This window comes from Neofelis nebulosa, chromosome 1 (genome assembly GCF_028018385.1).
Source record: "Neofelis nebulosa isolate mNeoNeb1 chromosome 1, mNeoNeb1.pri, whole genome shotgun sequence".
NCBI lineage: Eukaryota > Metazoa > Chordata > Mammalia > Carnivora > Felidae > Neofelis > Neofelis nebulosa.
The window spans coordinates 224,524,129-224,542,340 of record NC_080782.1 but is presented as its reverse complement, the minus strand read 5'-3'; the positions used below and the strand labels follow the sequence as shown (position 1 = coordinate 224,542,340).

At 45.4% G+C, this 18,212-nt stretch overlaps 1 protein-coding gene across 7 annotated transcripts in view; it reads left to right on the top strand.

The window, feature by feature from the left end:
• ATP7B (ATPase copper transporting beta) overlaps positions 1-18,212 on the top strand; it is a 78,980-nt gene that overhangs the window by 15,104 nt on the left and 45,664 nt on the right. For 2 of the 7 annotated variants that reach the window (XM_058686426.1, XM_058686424.1), the window contains exon 1: positions 6,591-7,581. The exons of 3 other annotated variants lie outside the window; for them this stretch is intronic. In XM_058686426.1, coding sequence (XP_058542409.1) covers positions 7,333-7,581 — 249 coding nt within the window. In that variant the 5' untranslated portion in view covers positions 6,591-7,332. Of the gene's footprint in view, positions 1-6,589; positions 7,582-14,760; positions 15,063-18,212 lie in introns of those variants that run through there. 2 more of the 7 variants (XM_058686425.1, XM_058686428.1) reach the window with 2 other exon arrangements.

Here is an 18,212-nt window from a genome sequence, read left to right as displayed (position 1 = left end):
TGTATAAGAGAAAGCCCAAAGCAACGTGGCTGTCAGTGAAGTCTAACGGCATGTGTCCCAGGTTGGTTTGGCATCTCAGGGTCATCAGGGATTCCGCCTTCCTTCTGCTCTAGCAAGCTAGATTCCGCTCTCTCTGCTCTAGCAAGCTAGGATGCAGCTGCATGTTCCTGAGACCTCATGGCCTTAAGCTGGCTGCCAGGACTCCAGCCATCTAATCCATGTTATACGCAGCAGAAATGAGGAAGGGGTAAGGGCAAACCCACTCTCTCTTTTAAGGCGCCTTCTCAGGACCCCTGACAAACAGCTTTTCCTTATGTTTCATTGACCAGAACTTTGTGTCTGTTTTCAGCATTTTTATTTTTTTAATATTTATTTATTTATTTTTAAATGTTTCTTTATTTTTGAGAGAAAAATAGAGAGGCAGAGAGCGCAGGGGAGGGGCAGAGAGAAAGAGAGACAGAATCCCAAGCAGGTTCCCATGCTACTAGCCTGTCAAGGGGCTCAAACCCACGAACTGTGAGATCATGACCTGAGCCCAAATCAAGAGTTGGGCTCTTAACCTACTGAGCCACCCAGGGGCCCATGTTTTCAACATTTTTAAGTTAGAAGATTTTATTGTGTAAAATTGCAGCTACTTACCTTCTCTTGGAAGCTCTGACAAGGCCCTTTGACCATAATTGGCCAGAGCGCAGGAGTAACTGCCTCTTTTAGGTGGAGCAGGTTAACAAGAAAACCACAGGATCAAAATGGTGCCACTTAGGTTAAGGCCCCAAGACTGTGTAAACCAGGGGTTCCTACCTAACCTAAGTGAAGTTTCAACCTCCTGCAGAAATACAGCCCTTAACTGGTTAGGAGTTTTCTGATAAGCACCAGTGAGGTATTCTGTCACGCGGGTCTTGTCTGTCCCCTAAAGGAAGATGAGGTTCGGCACATAGTAAGACCCTCTCCCCTTCCCTCTCAGGGAAGATGATCTTGTCTGAAACAATCCTTTCAGTCTTTTCTTTTCTGTTGCTTACAACTTTCAGGCCCCACCCTCCTTCCCTTAAAACCTTCCATTCTGTACAACCCCTTGGGGTGCCCCTTTACTTGGTCGATGGGGTGCTGCCTGATGCATGAAGCATTCCATAAAGCCAATTATATCTTCAAATTTACGCAGCTGATTTTTCTTTCTTTCTTTTTTTTTTTAATAAGTCCTGTTCTCAGTAGTAGTTGAGTTTAGACTGTTGGCTTAGAGGAGAAAAGAGGATGGGGTACCTTCTGAATGTTGAATACTTGTTTGAAAGTTTGGCAGTCTGTTTTTCATAGCAAAAAATTACGTGAGTTGTTTTTGTTTAGTTTTCTGTGTCATTCATTCAACACATACTTATCGAGAAACGTAAATGTAAGCACTGTTGTAGTGCTGGGAATACAGAGGTGAGTAAAGAAAACAGACAAGGGTTTCCTGCGCTTGTGAAACTTACATCCTAATGGAGAGACAGTCAGTAAATATATAAGTAAGTAAAATATATATTACCGTATCAATGGTAGTTGAGTACTCCAAAAACTTGGCAGGAAAGGATGGGCAGCGGCAGCGGGAGTGTTTGAAATGAAAAGGGGGTAACCGGGCAAGTCACTGAGAAGGTGACATTTGAGGAAGGTGAGGAAGTGAACCACCTGGATATGGGGTGTTGGAGGAGGGTTGTTTTTAAGTTGAGAGAGTAGAGAGTAGTGGGCACAAAGGCCCTGAGGCTGGAGCATGCCTTTTGCTTTGTTACAAAAACTGCCGGATCAGAAGAGGTTTAGCCCAGTGAGTGAGGGGTGAGCAGTGTGTGGATTGGTTGCAGAGGAGACGGGAGTGGAGCTGACTGCAGTCGTCTGACTTCCCCTTTAAGGGGACTCCTCTGGTTTTTGTGTTGAGAATAGACTTTAGGTGCCAAGAACCACCTGGGGGATTGTTTTAGTACCGCGGGTGAGATGTGCTGGTGGTTGGGACCTGAGCTGTATGTAGTAGGGGGTACACATGGATGCTGCACATACTTAAACATGGAACTGACAGGATTTGCTCAACATTTACCTGTGGGTTTGAATGCAGGACGCAGTTCTTATCAAGGGTTAATGCAAGTGTTTGCGCTGGGCGAGTGGAAGGGAGGAAATGGGAAAGGCGGTGGTAGAAGCAGGGAAGGGGCAGAATACTGGGAGCTCAGTTTTAGGCAAGTTCACATTTGAGATGCATATTAAATAGCCAGCAGGGGATGCTGGTTGAGCCTTTGGATCCCTAAGTGTGGAATTGGGAGTTACTGGGTATAAGTGGTATTTCTACTGGACTGAATGAGTTCACCAAGGAATGAGTACAGACGGGGAAGGGGTCCAAGGGCTGAGCTGCAAGCCACTCCAGCACTAAGGGGTTTGGGGACCAGTAGGCTCCTGTCAAGGCCTCTGAGAAGAATCTATCGGGGGGGGGGGGGGGGTGGGAGGAAACCCAGGAAGGGGTGGGTACTTGGAGCCTGACCTCCGGGGTAAGAACAGTTCACCCTACCGCCAGAGGGAAGGCGCTAACACAGGTGGGCGGGTGGTTGAGATGTTGGCAACTTGTTTTCTGATTGCTTCTGTTTCAGCGTAGTAGAAAGCAGGCTCATCAGTGGAGAGAGACTGGAGCTGGGGGTAGGGAGTGGAGGTCAGAGGAGCAGCGGGGGGGGGGGGGCGGGTGGTGAGACGTCTGGCACGTCCTCCAGGAGAGTGGAGAGGGAGGGGACTAGGGAGGTGCACAGTTGGATGGCCAGCGGCCTCTCCAGGTTCATGGTCTTGAGGCAGCATGGCTGACCAGCCTGGCCATGTTTGGTGTCATCCTCATTCAGCTGGGGGCCGACAGACCCGGAGTTTGGGGTAGTCTGGGGCCGTGGAGGAAACCAGGGCTGGGGTTGCACCAGGTGGGCATCAGATGACCGGAGCAGCCAAGGGAGTTGAAGGTGCATGTAGTTAACTGTGGAAGCGAAACATTGGCCTTTACTCTGACAATCTCAACTGTTTCTCTTTTTGGCCCTGTCCAGTCTCTTTATGGTTTAGAACTATTGTAATTTTTTTCACCGTAGGCTATCAAGCCAGGCATGTTTTTTTTTTTTTTTTTTCCGTTTTTGTCTCCTGCTAGTAAGCTAATATAAAAACTGTGCTTAGCTAACTGTTTCAGTCTCAGAAACCACCAATTCCTGGGGTGTGAGGAGCAGCCCCCCAGTCCTTCCCCTGGCAAGTCTCCCAGGGTAATTGGCCTGCAGCAACCCCTCCCACCCCGAACACCTAATGTTTGAAGGATGTCTTTTATACTTTCATACTGTCCTCTCCTGTTCTTCTCTCCTAACCTGCTAATGAACTCCTGAGGGCAGAGTATGTCTTGTGTCTTCTGTTGCACATAAACGCCTGAATGGTTGGCTCTCAGGCTGTAAATTATATTCATTTATTAACATTCCGCCTCCGTTGTGAGGGATGTGCTGTTTGTACTGCTCCTGTTCTCTGTATGGGAACCTTCTGGGCCACTGCTTCCCAGCATATGGCTTAGTGTCAGGTTCTGTTGTCCTGTCCTGTCCTGTCACAGGATCTGGGGTTCCTCTGCCTGTCTCAGGAGAACTGGCCCAGTGTTTTTCCTAAGAAGCCCCACCCAGGGTGAGCCTCGAGCCAGGCCAAGCTGGTCATCTTTGGAAAGTGCTGAAATATTTGAACCAGATGGCCCTCTTGCATATAGGGTCGTCTGTCCCAGAGGCCACGGAAACGTGAGCTGCCCATCTGCCTTTGGGCCCAGGATCCTCAGGTTGCAACAGGAAGGTTTAGGACATCAAAGGGATTTTTATTTTTATGCAAACAAGATCCACAGAGACTGGGAAGGTGAGTCGGAGATAAACAAGGTGAATTTATTTTGGAAAACCGCTGAGATAATTTGCACATGTGGGAAGCAAAATAGTTTAGCATGAGGAGACCCTTGAAGACCTGTAGTTCTGGAAGGAATACGTGAGAGGTGAGTGTGCCCTTCCCCCGTGGTAACGGGGACAAAAACCACCGTGCAGTTCTAGGTGGAAAGCGCATTCAGATCTGTCTGTACTTCATCTCTGTGAGCATGTATTTAACATCTGGGGGATGATATTTGTTCATCACCGTGTTAGGTAAGACGGAAGAACCTCGTCTTCGGGAGCTTGCAGTGTTTCCTGCCACTGGGCACAAGGGCTGGTCCGGATACAGCCTCAGTGGAGAGAGAAGGCTTGGCCTCCTCTGAACGTAGAGGCTCCGTACCTGCCAGGTCTGTGGTGTTGCGTCAGTGACACTGGAATTCGGGTGAGGGAGAGAGAGAGAGCCCTGCTGGCGTGAATAGAGGCCAGTCCGCTGAGAGCAGGACTTAAAAGGATAAGGAGGATTAGCCAGACAGAGGAGGGGACCCGGGGGTCAGGTGTGAGGAAAGGGGGAGGCGCAGGAAAGTGGAGTTTGGACTTGATACTCAACCAGGGAAAATGGCTTATGCTTTGGCTGTTTGGCAGGTCCCCTAGAACTTGTGGGAACAAAGGAGAAGGCACCGTGTTCACCCCAGAGGTACCTCCCCACCATTCCTCCTCATCTCTGCCAAACTGGAAATGGCTCTGTCCGCCTCAGGTCCTCGCCAGCTGTGATCACTTGATCGCTGAGCCTGGAGGCCCTCCTCATTTGTTTAATCCTACTCTATTCATTTTCTCTGCTTCTTGTAACCTGATAGTCCCCTCTTCTCTGAGTCTTAGCTCTCATTGCCTGCCCAAACTGTATTTCTAAGTCACAAATGATATAAGTCCTCTGTGTTAAAAATTGGCAATTCTGTGCTGTCTATTGGACAAAATCTAAACTTCATGCCTCTTCTAACCTGGCCCCCAGTCTCCTTTTTCTTTTCTTTTTTAAACATTTATTTTTTGAGAGACAGAGACAGAGCGTGACTGGGGGAGGGGCCAAGAATGAGAGGGAGAGACAGAATCGGAAGCAGGCTCCAGGTGCTGAGCTGTCAGCACAGAGCCAGATGTAGAGCTCGAACTCATGAACCATGAGATCATGGCCTGAGCCGAAGTCGTACACTTAACTGACTAAGCCACCAGGCGGCCCTCCAGCCTCCTTTTTCTAGCTGTGTTCTGGGTCTGAGTGGCCATTTAGGAGAAGTAAAAATATTTTACAGTAAAGCATTTATATTTTCCATAGGTCATGGAACAGGATAGACTCTTCAAAAGCACTTGGGATGTATGATGCCAACTACTTTCATTATTAACTATTCATATCTATAACACAGAACTAGTATTTATATTTAGAATGATCCCATATCACCAAGGAAAATTTGAAATATGGTAGTAACTCAGGTTTTAAAAAGACAGCAGAAATACACGGCATGTTTGGGGGAGGATTTCTACCCAAAATGACAAAATTTTTTTAAATATCTGGTGCTTAGGGGCGCTTGGGTGGCTTAGTGGGTTATGTGTCCTACTCTTGATTTCGGCTCAAATCCTGATGTCACAGTACGTGGGATCAAGCTCAGAGGTAGGTTCTGTGCTGACAGCACGGAGCTTGCTTGGGATTCTCTCTCCTCTCCTTGCCCTTCTCCCCACTCACCTGTGCTGTCTAGTGCTCTCTCTCTCTCTCTCTCAAAATAAATAAACATTAAAAAAAGATCTGGTGTTTAAAGAGATCAGATTAGGTTATCTGGAGAACGCGCTTACTATGCCCAATAAAGGAAATGTGGCGGGGGGGGGGGGGGGGGGGGGTTGGCAGGCACACCCAGACCCTGGGTCTGGACCTTATCGGGAAGACCAGAGATAAGCAAGATTTGAGTGATCGCGAGAAAGCAGGGGCAGATATACCGGGCTCCTCTGTGCCGGTGGCCCCTACATGGAGTCGGGGCCCTAGCATCACACACGCCATTCCTTTGTTGTCACTGATTTGAATGGCACTTCTTAGAACTGCAGGCAGATTCTTTTTTGACTGAGCACAAGGAGGATAAGAAGCCAAGGGAGACACATTTTGGAGCTGGCTGCCTGGAGCGTTTTTCAGAAGTGGGAGCAAACACATAGTCACATCCCCACAGGGTAAATAAGAGGCAGAAGAGGAACCGGGTCTCCTAGGACGTGTGGCTCATGGGCCAGTGGTGAGGCCGCCTTCCCTCAGGCAGAACAGGGCTCTTGCTCAGCATTTCTGGGGGCAGCAGTGGCAGTTTAACGGGGAGGAAGGGTCACTGTAGGTAACTCCTTAGGAGGCAGAATCCTCAGGGAGCTTGAGCAGAAGCGGATGTGTTCTAAATGCCCTCAGGGACCTGCCACTGTGACCTCACCCTCCCCTGCCAGGGGCATGTTCATTCCGCGAGAGGAATGTTTTTACCAACTCAATTCAGTGGGCAGCGTGGACACTTTACACACACTGGCAGGGGGCGGCGTTGCCAGGATTAGTGGCTGGCGGAGCCTTTCCTTCCCGGGGGATGAGGTTGCCTCCTTCCCGGTCTGTGAGCCGGTGGGGGTGGGAAGGGAGACAGCGCTGCCCAGCCAAGTGGGAGGCTGCCTGGATTACCACACTGCCCCCTTCTCTTAATCCTCCTGTGGACAGCGGGGGGTAGCTGGAGAAGCCTGAATTGTGGGTTCGTTCCTGGCTGTCCTCCCACGTACAAAAAAGGATAACAAGGATGAGCCTTTGTTATCCAGTGCGTTTTTGCAGTCAGTTCTTACTGAAGCCAAGCCAAGTTGGTCCAAGGGAAAACAAAGCTGCAGGAAACATGGACCTTTCTTACACCTTCTTGAAAATGCAAGTCATGTTGCCTAGGAAATCCTTCTGTCCCCTAGCGTGCTGCACACCGCCAGCACTGGAGCTATGGAAGAGGCCGCTGAAGTTATTCCAAGAAAGCGTTGGAAGTTTGGTAATGAAAGGAAGTGTCATTTCTCCCCTGCCTCGAGGCTGGGTTTCTGGGAGTGCACATGGCCAAAAGGAAACTGTGCTCAGCTTTGGGAGGTGACTGTGTGCCGGGCTCCTGCACACGCTGGCCGGGTGTCCTGGCAGGGCTGGGTGAGGGCACGCGTGGGGCCGTGTGCAGAGATTCCCAGGGCCGAAAGAAGTGTGGTGAGTGAGAGGGTGCCAATTGGTTGGAAGGATGTAGGTAAACAAGAGTAAATATACATACAGCAGTGTACAGCCTGCCCAAGTTCAGAAGCTGGCTGCTAGACTTGGCCGGCAGCCTCTCCCCCGCTGGCTCCAGAGCAGAGGGGAATCTGCAGGACTGACAGATCACAGGTGCCACCCCCTGCTAGTTAGGAGGACACTTTTAAAGCATTTCCTTCTCACTCGACCAGGTAGTCTGGTGAGGGTGAACAGCTTGCTTGAATGGTGGGTAAAGGTGTGACCGTGGACATAGCGATGGAGAAAGCCGGGGGTGACACGCCCGGGAGCCCTGAGCCGTCCTTCCTGGCGACTCTGGGTGACCCACAGGTGACCCTCGTGTCCGTCCACAAGCGGTGGTCCTTCAGGAGGAATCCTGGGACCGGGGGCTCCACCAGGCCAGTGGCTTCGGAGGAGGAAGGAGAGTTTTCACAGAAGGTTTTGAATGGAACACGGGGAATCCGTTCCAATCAGGTCAGTGCAATTGCAGAAGGGCTAAAAAGCCGAGAGGGAGTTGGACGGGCTTTCAGATGGAGGTTCCTCCCTTGTCTTACGAATGGGGGATCAGGGAAGCGCGGCTGGGGTGGGGAGCCAGAGTTGAGAGGTGATTCTCCAGACTTTATCCAGAGATAAAGTCCATCATGGTAACCGTTGGGTTTCTCGCTTGTTTTTAGGATATTTTGTAAGCCTCTGTGGGGCAAAAGTTTTCCGGAAGGCAGATCAAACAAAAATGGAGTTTTGCCCTCTTTTTGCTTTTTAAAATGTGTACCTTATTTTGTTAATCTCTGTATTTCGACTAAATAAACATTTTGAATGTGTTGCTGCAAAACGAAGCTGTTCTTCTTAAGCAAATGAACATTTTGTTAACCCAGAGGTCAGGTCATGTTCAAAAGTAGGGCAGTGTAACGTTTTATAAGAGCCTTGTAGTAACATTTCCGGGTGGGACTGGTGGTTTGTGTGGGGTCTTTTTCGTTGATCAGGGCAGATGAAAAAATACCAGTTAGCAACAAAGGAAAAGTTTTTGAAGTCCTTTGACCCTTTAAGAGTTATGTTTGTTTCTCCTGGGTTTTATTGTTTAAAAAGTCCCCACATTTGCTAAAGGAAATTTTGTGAAAAGAGATTTTTGAAATGTACTATGCAAGAGATTTACATCTGTTGAAGGAAATTTCTGAATGCCCTTATGCAGTGCATGGTTAACTTTATATTTTTAGCTGAGTGTCTAAGACAGAAATATTAGATTGGGGTGGGAATGCTTAACATTGCTTTAAAATGTTCAGAATACTACTTCACAAAATCCAGCCTATGTCTGAGATATTTGAATGTGAAATATCCTAATTTTTAAATGGCCATTACTAATCTCATGTAACTAGGGGAGCAACCTGAACCTGGCTGGGGGAGCCTGTCTGAAAGGAGGACCCAAGTAGAGGCCCACGTCGAGGCTGTGGTCCTGGGGATCTGGTGCAGATCTGGGCTCTGCCGTTGTGGGTCTGGGGGACCTGGCAGGTGAGGCCCGGGCTCCTCCAGCTCCAAATGCCCCACTGCAAAGTGGAAGTAATAAGTACCACCTCACGGGATTGTGAAAGCACTTTGTGGAGTACTACGGAAATGCAAAATGGTATCGTTTCTGCCAAAATTATGATTTTCAGTAGAATTCCCAACTCAAGATGTGTTTGGTGCCCTCTGAATGTTCTGGTAGAACTGGTGTCAGCCAATTAATCTGTCGGAGCACAGTTCTAGCTGTTTTTTTCTAGAGCTCTGATTACACAAGTAACGTGCTCATTATACAAGACAAATTTCGGATGAGGCAGGGGGAATAGAGAAAAGTATTAGGAAGAAAATGTAAGCAACCGTATGCCTTAGCCATATATGTGTACATGTATCTATTTATCTATTTACAAACAGAGGATCAGGCCGTGCATAGTATTACCTACCTTACATTTTTTACTTAATATTTTGTGGGCATACACCCACACACACATGATGTATATACATCTATATTTATATACACATCTGTTATCATCAGGTTTAATTGCAGTCCTGCTTTTAAATTTAGGATTACTTTTAGAAAGAATTTAACTATTCTCAAATGGGGGAAATTTGTAGTAGCTGGTTTAGGATGAGAAGAACCAAGCTAAAAGTCATTTGTAATTGAGTATTTGTTCATCGTCAACAGTGTATTTACTCAAAGTCTATTATAATCAAACTTTGGATCTACTTGAGAGTTAACTTGTTTAGTACTTAGTATGTCTTTTTGATGATAGCCATTTTAACAGACCTGAGGTGCTATCTCATAGTGGTTTTGATTTGCATATCTCCGGTGACTGGTGACGTTGAGCACCTTTACATGTACCTGCTGGCGATTTGTACGTCGTCTTTGGAAACGTGTCTGTTCATTTCCTCTTCCTATTTTTTTGTTTGTGTGTAATTATAAAAATAAATGTAAATATAAATTTTGCTATTGAGTTGTATGAATTCTTTATGGATTTTGGCTATTAACCCCTTATCAGATATGTGGTTTGCAAATATTTTTCCCCCATTCTGTGGGTTGTCTTTTCATTTTGTTGATGGTTTATTTTGCTGTGTAGAAACTTCATAGTTTGATGTGGTCCCACTTGCTTATTTTTGATTTTGTTGCTTGTGCTTTTAGGTGTCATATCCAAAAAATCATCGCCAGGATCCATGTATGTCAAGGAGCTTTTTCCTGTATTTTCTTCCAGAGTTTTATGGTTTCTGGTCTTCCATTTAAGTCTTTAATCCATTTAGGGTTAATTTTCATGAGTGGTGTAAGATAGGGGTCCATTTTCATTCTTTTACATGTGAATGTCCAATTTCTCGAGCACCGTTTATTGAAGAGACTATTTTTTCTCTCCACTGAGTATTGGCTCTCTTGTCAAATATCATTTGACCCTATATTGTTATTATTTTTTAAAAGGTTTATCAACGATTTGCACTTCTTTTTCTGAGGATTCTATTTCTTAGCAAGTTCCTACTGTGCATTACAGAGTAGCATACATTATAAATATTCATCCACACCTAAGTCTTTCAAAGGAATATACTTGTTTTATGTTTAGCTGATCATACCTATAATTCTAGGCATAAACTTACATTTGTTAGCCATTCTAGAATACAATTTTGTGTGATGAAATGCTGACTAGATTATTTCACCACATGTGACAATCACATGGAGTTTATCAATAATGATGATAATAATAATAATAAGCAAAAATAATCCCAAGTTCATTGACTTCGGTCATATAATTATCTGAGTTCATAGCGTTGCTGTGACATTTCTTCTAACCAGTGGTACTGTTGCATGTATTTAATGTAGGTCTTTTACATCCTGATCTTGTAATTCTGGCAAACGACCTAAGGGAATTATGACCTTATGATTCTGGCTTAGACCGTTTCATTCAAATATTAAAAAATCTTCCAAAGAAAAAAATATCCCAAGATACTGACAGTTGCTTGGTAGTGACAGGCTCGTTATGTAAAATTTCTTTGACGGGAAGGGCTTGCAATGTAGTGTTATCAGAGAAGCTGAAAAAATGCTTTTGATTTGGTAAAAGTCTGATGGAATATTTGTTAGGATAGATGTAAGTTAAAAGCAATGAAATTCTCTGAAACTGTTCATACTAAAGCTGTTTGGAATGAGATTGCAAACAAGTTCTCTGAGATAATCATCGTGAAGTGCTTCTTGGAGAGGTCTTATCGTTTGTGAATTTCTAAATTTTATTTTGTTGTGTGTAGAAAACAACATGCATCGTATGTATATATTGAGACTGGTTTATTTTATTTAACTTAATGCACTTTTTCTCCCAAGAAAATGGATGTACTGCACCCAGTTTCTCAGTAAGAGTTGATATTTTTCCTTGCTGTGGTCAAGAGAAGGAAATAGGCAATACATTTGTCCAGAATTTCCCAGGAACGACATAGTCAACCCCACAGCTGGGGTGGCCCTCGAGGGCAGAGATCCAAGTGTCACACACAGTCAGCCCAGGTATGTAGTCGGCCCTCATCAGTGTTTGAATTAGTGCCTGAGTTTTGGTTGGTTCGTTTTTTCAGTAAATAAAGTTGAAATAATAGTTGGTGGAAGCTCTTTCTGGACGCTTGTAAGACATCCTGGAGGGACAGTTTGAAGGGGTTGGAGTGGGGGCTGGGGGATTATGTATACTAGGTTTAATCTTTAGTTTTCCTTATCAGTTAAACGGTGGAAATAGTAAGTTCCCTGCCTACCTCCTTGGGCCACTTTTGAAGACCAAATGAGCCATGTGTGTTGTCATAGTCCCTGTCACACATTTATTATGTTAGCCTTTTAAATCTTTTTAGCTTTCCGGCCTTCCCTCAAAATTGTAGGGTGGGTATTTTTACTACCCCACTTTACGTGGAGCTAAGAAAACTGAGTTTCGGGTTTGCTCAGACGTGGCTGGAATTCATACCTAAGACTGTCAGATGTACCCTCAGTAAATTCCCAGCAAGTAGGAAGGACAGATATTTACCCAAATATGTGAAAGTGTGTTGTAGAGTATGAGACCATGTATATCACTGGTGCATCATTGTTGTCATCTGTATCACAGTGATTAATAATGTTTACATCGTGGGGTTAACAAGACATTTTCTGGGGCGCCTGGGTGGTTCAGTTGGTTGAGTGTGGGACTCTTGATTTCCGCTCAGGTCATGATCCCTGGGTCATGGGATCAAGTCCTGATTCTGGGTCCACGCTGGGCGTGGAGCCTGATTACGATTCATTCTCTCTGTCTCTCTGTCTCTCTGTCTCTCTCCCCCTCCCCCCATCTGTCCCTCTTCCCCGCTCACATGCTTTCTCTCTCCCTTGCTCTAAAAACACAAATATAGAACCCAAGACATTTTCTTCTTTGCTTTAGAAAAAGTACAAAACCACATGTGTTTTCTGATGGAAGCTTTTTTTTTTTTAATTTAAATTTTAAGAACTGAAAAACATAGACAGCCTCACCCACAGGTAACCTCAATTTTATGTATTAATAAATCTGCATACATACAGGTTTAGCAACAAGACATTGATTCTTCCTCAGTGGAGGTTTTAGAGACTGACGCCAGTCCGCCTGGGTGTTTCATGTGGGATCTTTTCTTGAGTCAAACAATCTCTTCGGACCCTCCCTCCCTTAGGAACCTCTGACATCCAGGGATTTCTCAGATAAGGGTAGGGCCTGGCAGTGACTCATTCACAATGTATTCCAGAGGATGTGGAAGGTCCCAGAACCACCGCCACCTCTCCTTGCGTCCTGCCTCCTCTTGCAAATGTAGTTGCCTTGAAATGCATTTGCAGTTAGGAATATTGAAGGGAGCAGAACGAGTGCCAGTGTTCCGCTGTAGTTTTTCCAAGTACCAGAGACCCCGAGAGGTGACATACTAAGGGGCGAAGGCCCGACTCAGAAGCCAGCAGCCGGGCTCAGGGCTCCCGGCCGCTCCTCTGCCTCCTCCTTACTTTGCTCACTTGCTGAGGTGTTAGCCTGTTCCTTAATGTGGCAGGTAAGATGTGGCTGTTTTTCCGTGTTTTTCTGCATTTTGCTTTTCTGTATTGCAGTCTCCTCCTGTAATTAACATGGCTAAAAGGAAAATGTAACCTTAAGTGTTGTTTTAAAAAAATAGCCTGCTGGACTTTTGAGCCGGATTTAAATCCTAGCTGTTACTTAAATTGCTTTGTGACCTTTGATAAATCGGAGTCTGTTTCCACAGTAAAATGGTGATAAGAATATCTCTTTGTAGAATTATCTTGAGCATTAGAGACATAAAATGCCATCCCCATAAAATACCACTGAGAACCATTAACTATTTTCTCTCATTGGATCTGCGTGCGTATGAAAGAACCAGGACTTCTCTGTATTTTGAAAGCTCGGGTGCGTAGAGTTGTGTGGGGTGGAAGTCGTATGCTGGAAGAATTGCATGCGTGTATATCATTTTTGCCTTCAAAGTTGTTAAGGGTGGCACACACCCTTCAAGGTGAAAGAAGTCTCAAGGATAAATGGGCGAGCGGTGTCCTTAAGGTTGACGGAGATCCAAGTGAGACTGAGAGCTCTCAAAAGTGGCTCTAGCGGTCCTTGCTTTGTGCACACGGTAGAATTGCTCTTTGATTTGTGGTCACGGGCATTTTCTACAAGGCATGTCATTTCTGGGCTTTTCAATTTCAGTCTGGCTTTGAAACCTTTCATCAAAGCGTGGCACCGCACTTCCAATTTCTTCACACCAGGCTGGCCTGTCTGCACATCTTATTTTCCTTTCCTGGCTCCATCTTGGTGAACCGACCATTTGTATTCCTTTACCCGTCTTTTCTTTTACAAGCCCTGGCACTCACAGCAAAGTCCATGTGCCCTGGGTGTCCAGAGAGTAGCAGAGAATTGAAGTTCATGTTTGGATTCCCCTCTGTGGAATTTCCCCCCTCCTCCTGTGTTTCCAGTCCCTTCTAATCCTGATGCCCAGTATACTGATAGTTTGTTAAAAATTCCAAAGTTAGTTCTTCCCCAGTGTGTTGTCGGGCTTGCCAAAGAAGTAAGTCCCAGATGTCTGTTCTCAAGAAATATATAATTCAGTGAGAATTAGGCAACATTAGGGCTTCCATAAAGTTTTCCCAGGACACACTTTGTTCCCTGGACCCCCTCTCCAATGTGCCCTTAAACCTCAACGTGTTTGTTTGAATTCATTTGAGTTTCCCCCCGACAAAGATTCTCCTCACTGAGGAATGGAATTAAAACCACACACACGTACCAATTGTATACACTTAAAAACTATCCAAACACCCAGCAACAGTTATGAGGTTGCTTCTAAACCAACAGAGACTTTCGTGTTTCATAAAGTTGTGTTCCGTGCAAAGCAAAGCTTTGTCTTTCGTAACTGCTTGTCTTTAGGAACCTGCCTGTCTAGAAGGGGGGCCTCTGAGTATTGTTTGCTACAAACAAATAGCTTCTAACGCTTCTGCAAACCCTTTTGGCTGGAGCATTGAATCCATAATCCAGGGATTAAGAGCTAGCATTGTGGCCTGGGGTTTGGTGAGTTATAGCTAGATCTACCTAGGACCAAAAAAATCAGTTGGGTAGTAAATCATTAGGGATTTGTTTTTCCAGCAGACTAGGTGATTGAGGGTTATGTCTTGTTTTAGGGAGGCAATTCTACTTATTAAGATACTGTATTAAAGCAAGTGTCCTTGAATATCGTAGTTTTTCTTTTAGCTTTTTCAATTAATTATTTAATACCGGTTACAATCAAGTCACGATTCTGGATCTCCTTTTACTCCTGTGTGGTTTTTTTTCTTTAATTTTCAGTTTTAAACTAATTATTTTTTAGAATTTGGTAATGTGTGCGCATTGTACAATAGGTTATACGTTGAAAAATAACTCTTCCTCCCCTCTCCTTGCCTCAGCCGATCCTCCTCAGACTCTGTACCAGTTTCTTATGCCTTCTCCCAGAGCCCGTCCATGTATATACAAGCAGCTATGGGGATAATACTCCTTTGCTCACAAATAGTGCTAGCATGCTATGATCGAACTAACTTTGGTGGCTCTCCCAACAAACTACAGCTCCTTGTATTTAAGCCCTTATATAATTCCTTCCCGTACTGACTGAGCTTGGCCATGTGCCTGGCTGTGGCCAATGGTTAATTAGCAAGTGTGATGCTAGCAGAGGCTTGGTAAGCGCTTGCATACTGGGACCTGTTCTCTGGGAATGTTCACTATTGTGACACTCCCTCTCAGAACCCAGAAACCACCAGCTGTGAGGTACCCAGCCTAGCCACGTGGCGAGGCTCCATGGAAGAGAACTGAGGTCTCTGCTAACACCTTCCAGTCACCCACATCAACCTGCCAGCCATGTCGCGGACAAACCATCTTCTTGGAAGTGGAACCTCCAGTCTCACTGAGGCCGCCCCAGACGATGCCATGAGGAGCAGACAAGCCTTCCCCGCTGAGCCCTGTCCAAATTGAAAAACTGTGAGCTATCTCTCTGAGCCACTAGATTTGGCTTGTCAGGCAGCAACAGATAACTAAAACACTGTATTCACCGTAAATTCTGTGTCTTGCTTTTGTTCACTGAATGATATATTTGCTATTTCAGTATATTTAGAGCTGCCTCATTCCTTTTTTAAGAGCTGGAAACCATTCCTCTGTATAACCGTTCAGTAATTTAGTTAATTGACCTCTTATTGATGGGCATTTATGTTTCCAGTTCTTTGCAGTGTTTAATATCTTTGTTGCATGCTTGCTTTTTTTTTTTAATTTAAAAAAAAATTTTTTTTTTCAACGTTTTTTATTTATTTTTGGGACAGAGAGAGACAGAGCATGAACGGGGGAGGGGCAGAGAGAGAGGGAGACACAGAATCGGAAACAGGCTCCAGGCTCCGAGCCATCAGCCCAGAGCCTGACGCGGGGCTCGAACTCACGGACCGCGAGATCGTGACCTGGCTGAAGTCGGACGCTTAACCGACTGCGCCACCCAGGCACCCCCGTCGCATGCTTGCTTTTATACGTGAACAAATATATTTATTGAGTAAATTCATAGAAATAGAGTTGTTGGGCCAAAGAATATTTGGATTTGTCATTTTCATATGTAGTGCCAAGTGGCTCTCATGAGAGGTGATGCCCTCACCAGCTCTAGGGACTGCGTGGATGGTGCCAGCCTGAGTGGTGAGAAGGGCCACCGTGCTATTGGAGTGTTACATTTCTTCCTTACTATTGTTTCTGCAGATGTTGAAAAGGCGTTTGCGTTTCCTGTTTGATGGACTGCCTCTTTTCTGTTGGATTGTTGGCCTTTTTCTTTTTAGAAGGAGCTCTTTACATTTTAACAAAATTAGCTCTTGCTTAGTATGGAGCAAATCTTCCTCCCCCCCCCCACCCCCCCGTTTCTCATTTATCATTTTCCTTGGTCAGAGCCATATTTTCTCTTATGGTGGTTAGATTTATCAGTCTTCTCTAGCTTTTGGATTTTCTTGTTTTTCTGTTTCTTTTCTTGTATTTAGACTTGCCCTTGCCTGAGATTGTAATGGGTATTTTCCTGTGTCTTCTTGTATTATTACTATCTGAGGTCTCAGAAATATCTCTTGGTGTATAGGTCCCAAATTGTGTTTTTCCCAGTTATCCACTTAATACCGTTGTGCTATGTCATCCTTATCGTATACTGCACTTCTGTACCACAGGTAATTTGATTTGTACCACAGGTAATTTCAGTATATTTATTGAATGCAATGAACACTTGAGTGGCTATCCCGTAAATTACTTGTTTACTTTTTTTTTCTCTACTATTTTAGGGAATACTACAGTGAATGCTGTTAAAACAGTTCTTTATAATTATTAATCCCAGACTAGTTTCGGATTTCCTTTGTGGATGTACAAATGAACATTTATAGTCTGCTTTAGAAGTTATTTAAACTTTCAGGGCACCCGGGTGGCTCCGTTGGTTAAGCATCAGACTCTAGATTTGGGCTCAGGCCATGATCTCGCTCTTTGTGGGCTGTGGCCCCGCGTCGGCCTCTGCACTGACAGTGTGGAGCCTGCTTGGGATTCTCTCTTTCCCTTTCTTTCTGCCCCTCCCCAACTTCTGCTTTCTCTCTCTCTCAAAATAAATAAATAAACTTTAAAAAAAAAGGTTAAGGTTTTGTTAAGGTTCTCAAAAAGCTGGAGTTGGAAAGATAGGCATTTTATTTTATGCACAGGGTTACGGAGAAGGTCAATCCATGTAACGGAGATTCATCTGAAGATCTAAGTAGGATTGTGTGAGCACAGAGACTGGCATGCTTTTTTGTCACATACCGTATGTAAAGGCCTGTTCCCGAATTTCTGAAGCATGGAATAGTACTGGTATAAAAACTGTATCTAATTAGGAGAGTGGTGAGCCTGGGACCCTGTGAAAGGAGGATTTGGTTTTGTGAATGGAACAGGTGAAGCCACATCATTATGAGAAGTCAGGAAATTATGCGTATACTCTGGTACATTAAGAAGATGGGTCCACTTAACTTGGTAAAACACTTTTTTAAAAAAAAATTTTTTTTTAATGTTTATTTATTTTTGAGACAGAGAGAGACAGAGCATGAATGGGGGAGGGTCAGAGAGAGAGGGAGACACAGAATCGGAAGCAGGCTCCAGCCTCTGAGCCGTCAGCACAGAGCCCGATGCGGGGCTCGAACCCACAGACCGCGAGATCATGACCTGAGCCGAAGTCGGACGCTTAACCGACTGAGCCACCCAGGCGCCCCGGTAAAACACTTTTAATTTTAGGTAGTGACCACAACTGTCCTGAACACCCAGGAGGGCAGTGATGCTCAGTGGAGGCAGAACAGAGAAGTTCCCCCAGCTCTCTGCCTCCTGCCCCTCTTGGCCCAGCCACTCGTGCTCATTTCCCTGGCTCAAGGAGCATACCGCCAGACCTTTTTCCCCAGGCATGTGGTCTGACCCCACGGGGCCTCGGCGGTCGGCATTCAGAGCAGGTGCCCTACGGTTGTTGAGTTTAACCCCTGCTGAGAGAATGACAGGGACACCCCTAGAAGGAGATACAGAAGTCAGGTGTTGCCTATTCTGTGTATGTGCATTGCAGCAGCACCCCCGGCGTTTGAGCTCAAAGGACCACGTTCTGCAGGGAGATTTCAGGTATCAGCCAGAGGTGAGGGGGGCTCTGCTGAGAGCCTCCGCCCTCCCGTTGTGGGCCACTGTGCTGTCTGCCTCTGCTGGGGGCCTGCCACACTCATTCTGTGCACATGAGCTGCATCACGCTCCCCTGCTTCCCTGTAGAGACCTCCGCATCTTCGAGGTAAGGAAAACAAGGTGGGCAGTTGACTTCTAGGTTCAGAGTCACAGAATGTTCAAGCTAAAAGAAACCCATTGGAACCATTTCATTTGATAAATAATGTTTTTATATCTTCCTTTCCCTGCATTTAATGGTGTTATACTCTCAGGATGTTTTGACACCAGTGGCAATGTTTTCCGTTTTCTCAGTGCCAGACAAGCTGGGATATTTTAGCAAATATTAAGCTTTTTTAAAAAAAATATTTATCTTTGAGAGAGAGAGAGAGAGAGAGAGAGAGTGTGTGTGTGTGTGTGTGTGTGTGTGAGTAGGGGAGGGGCAGAGAGAGAGGGAGAGAGAGAATCCCA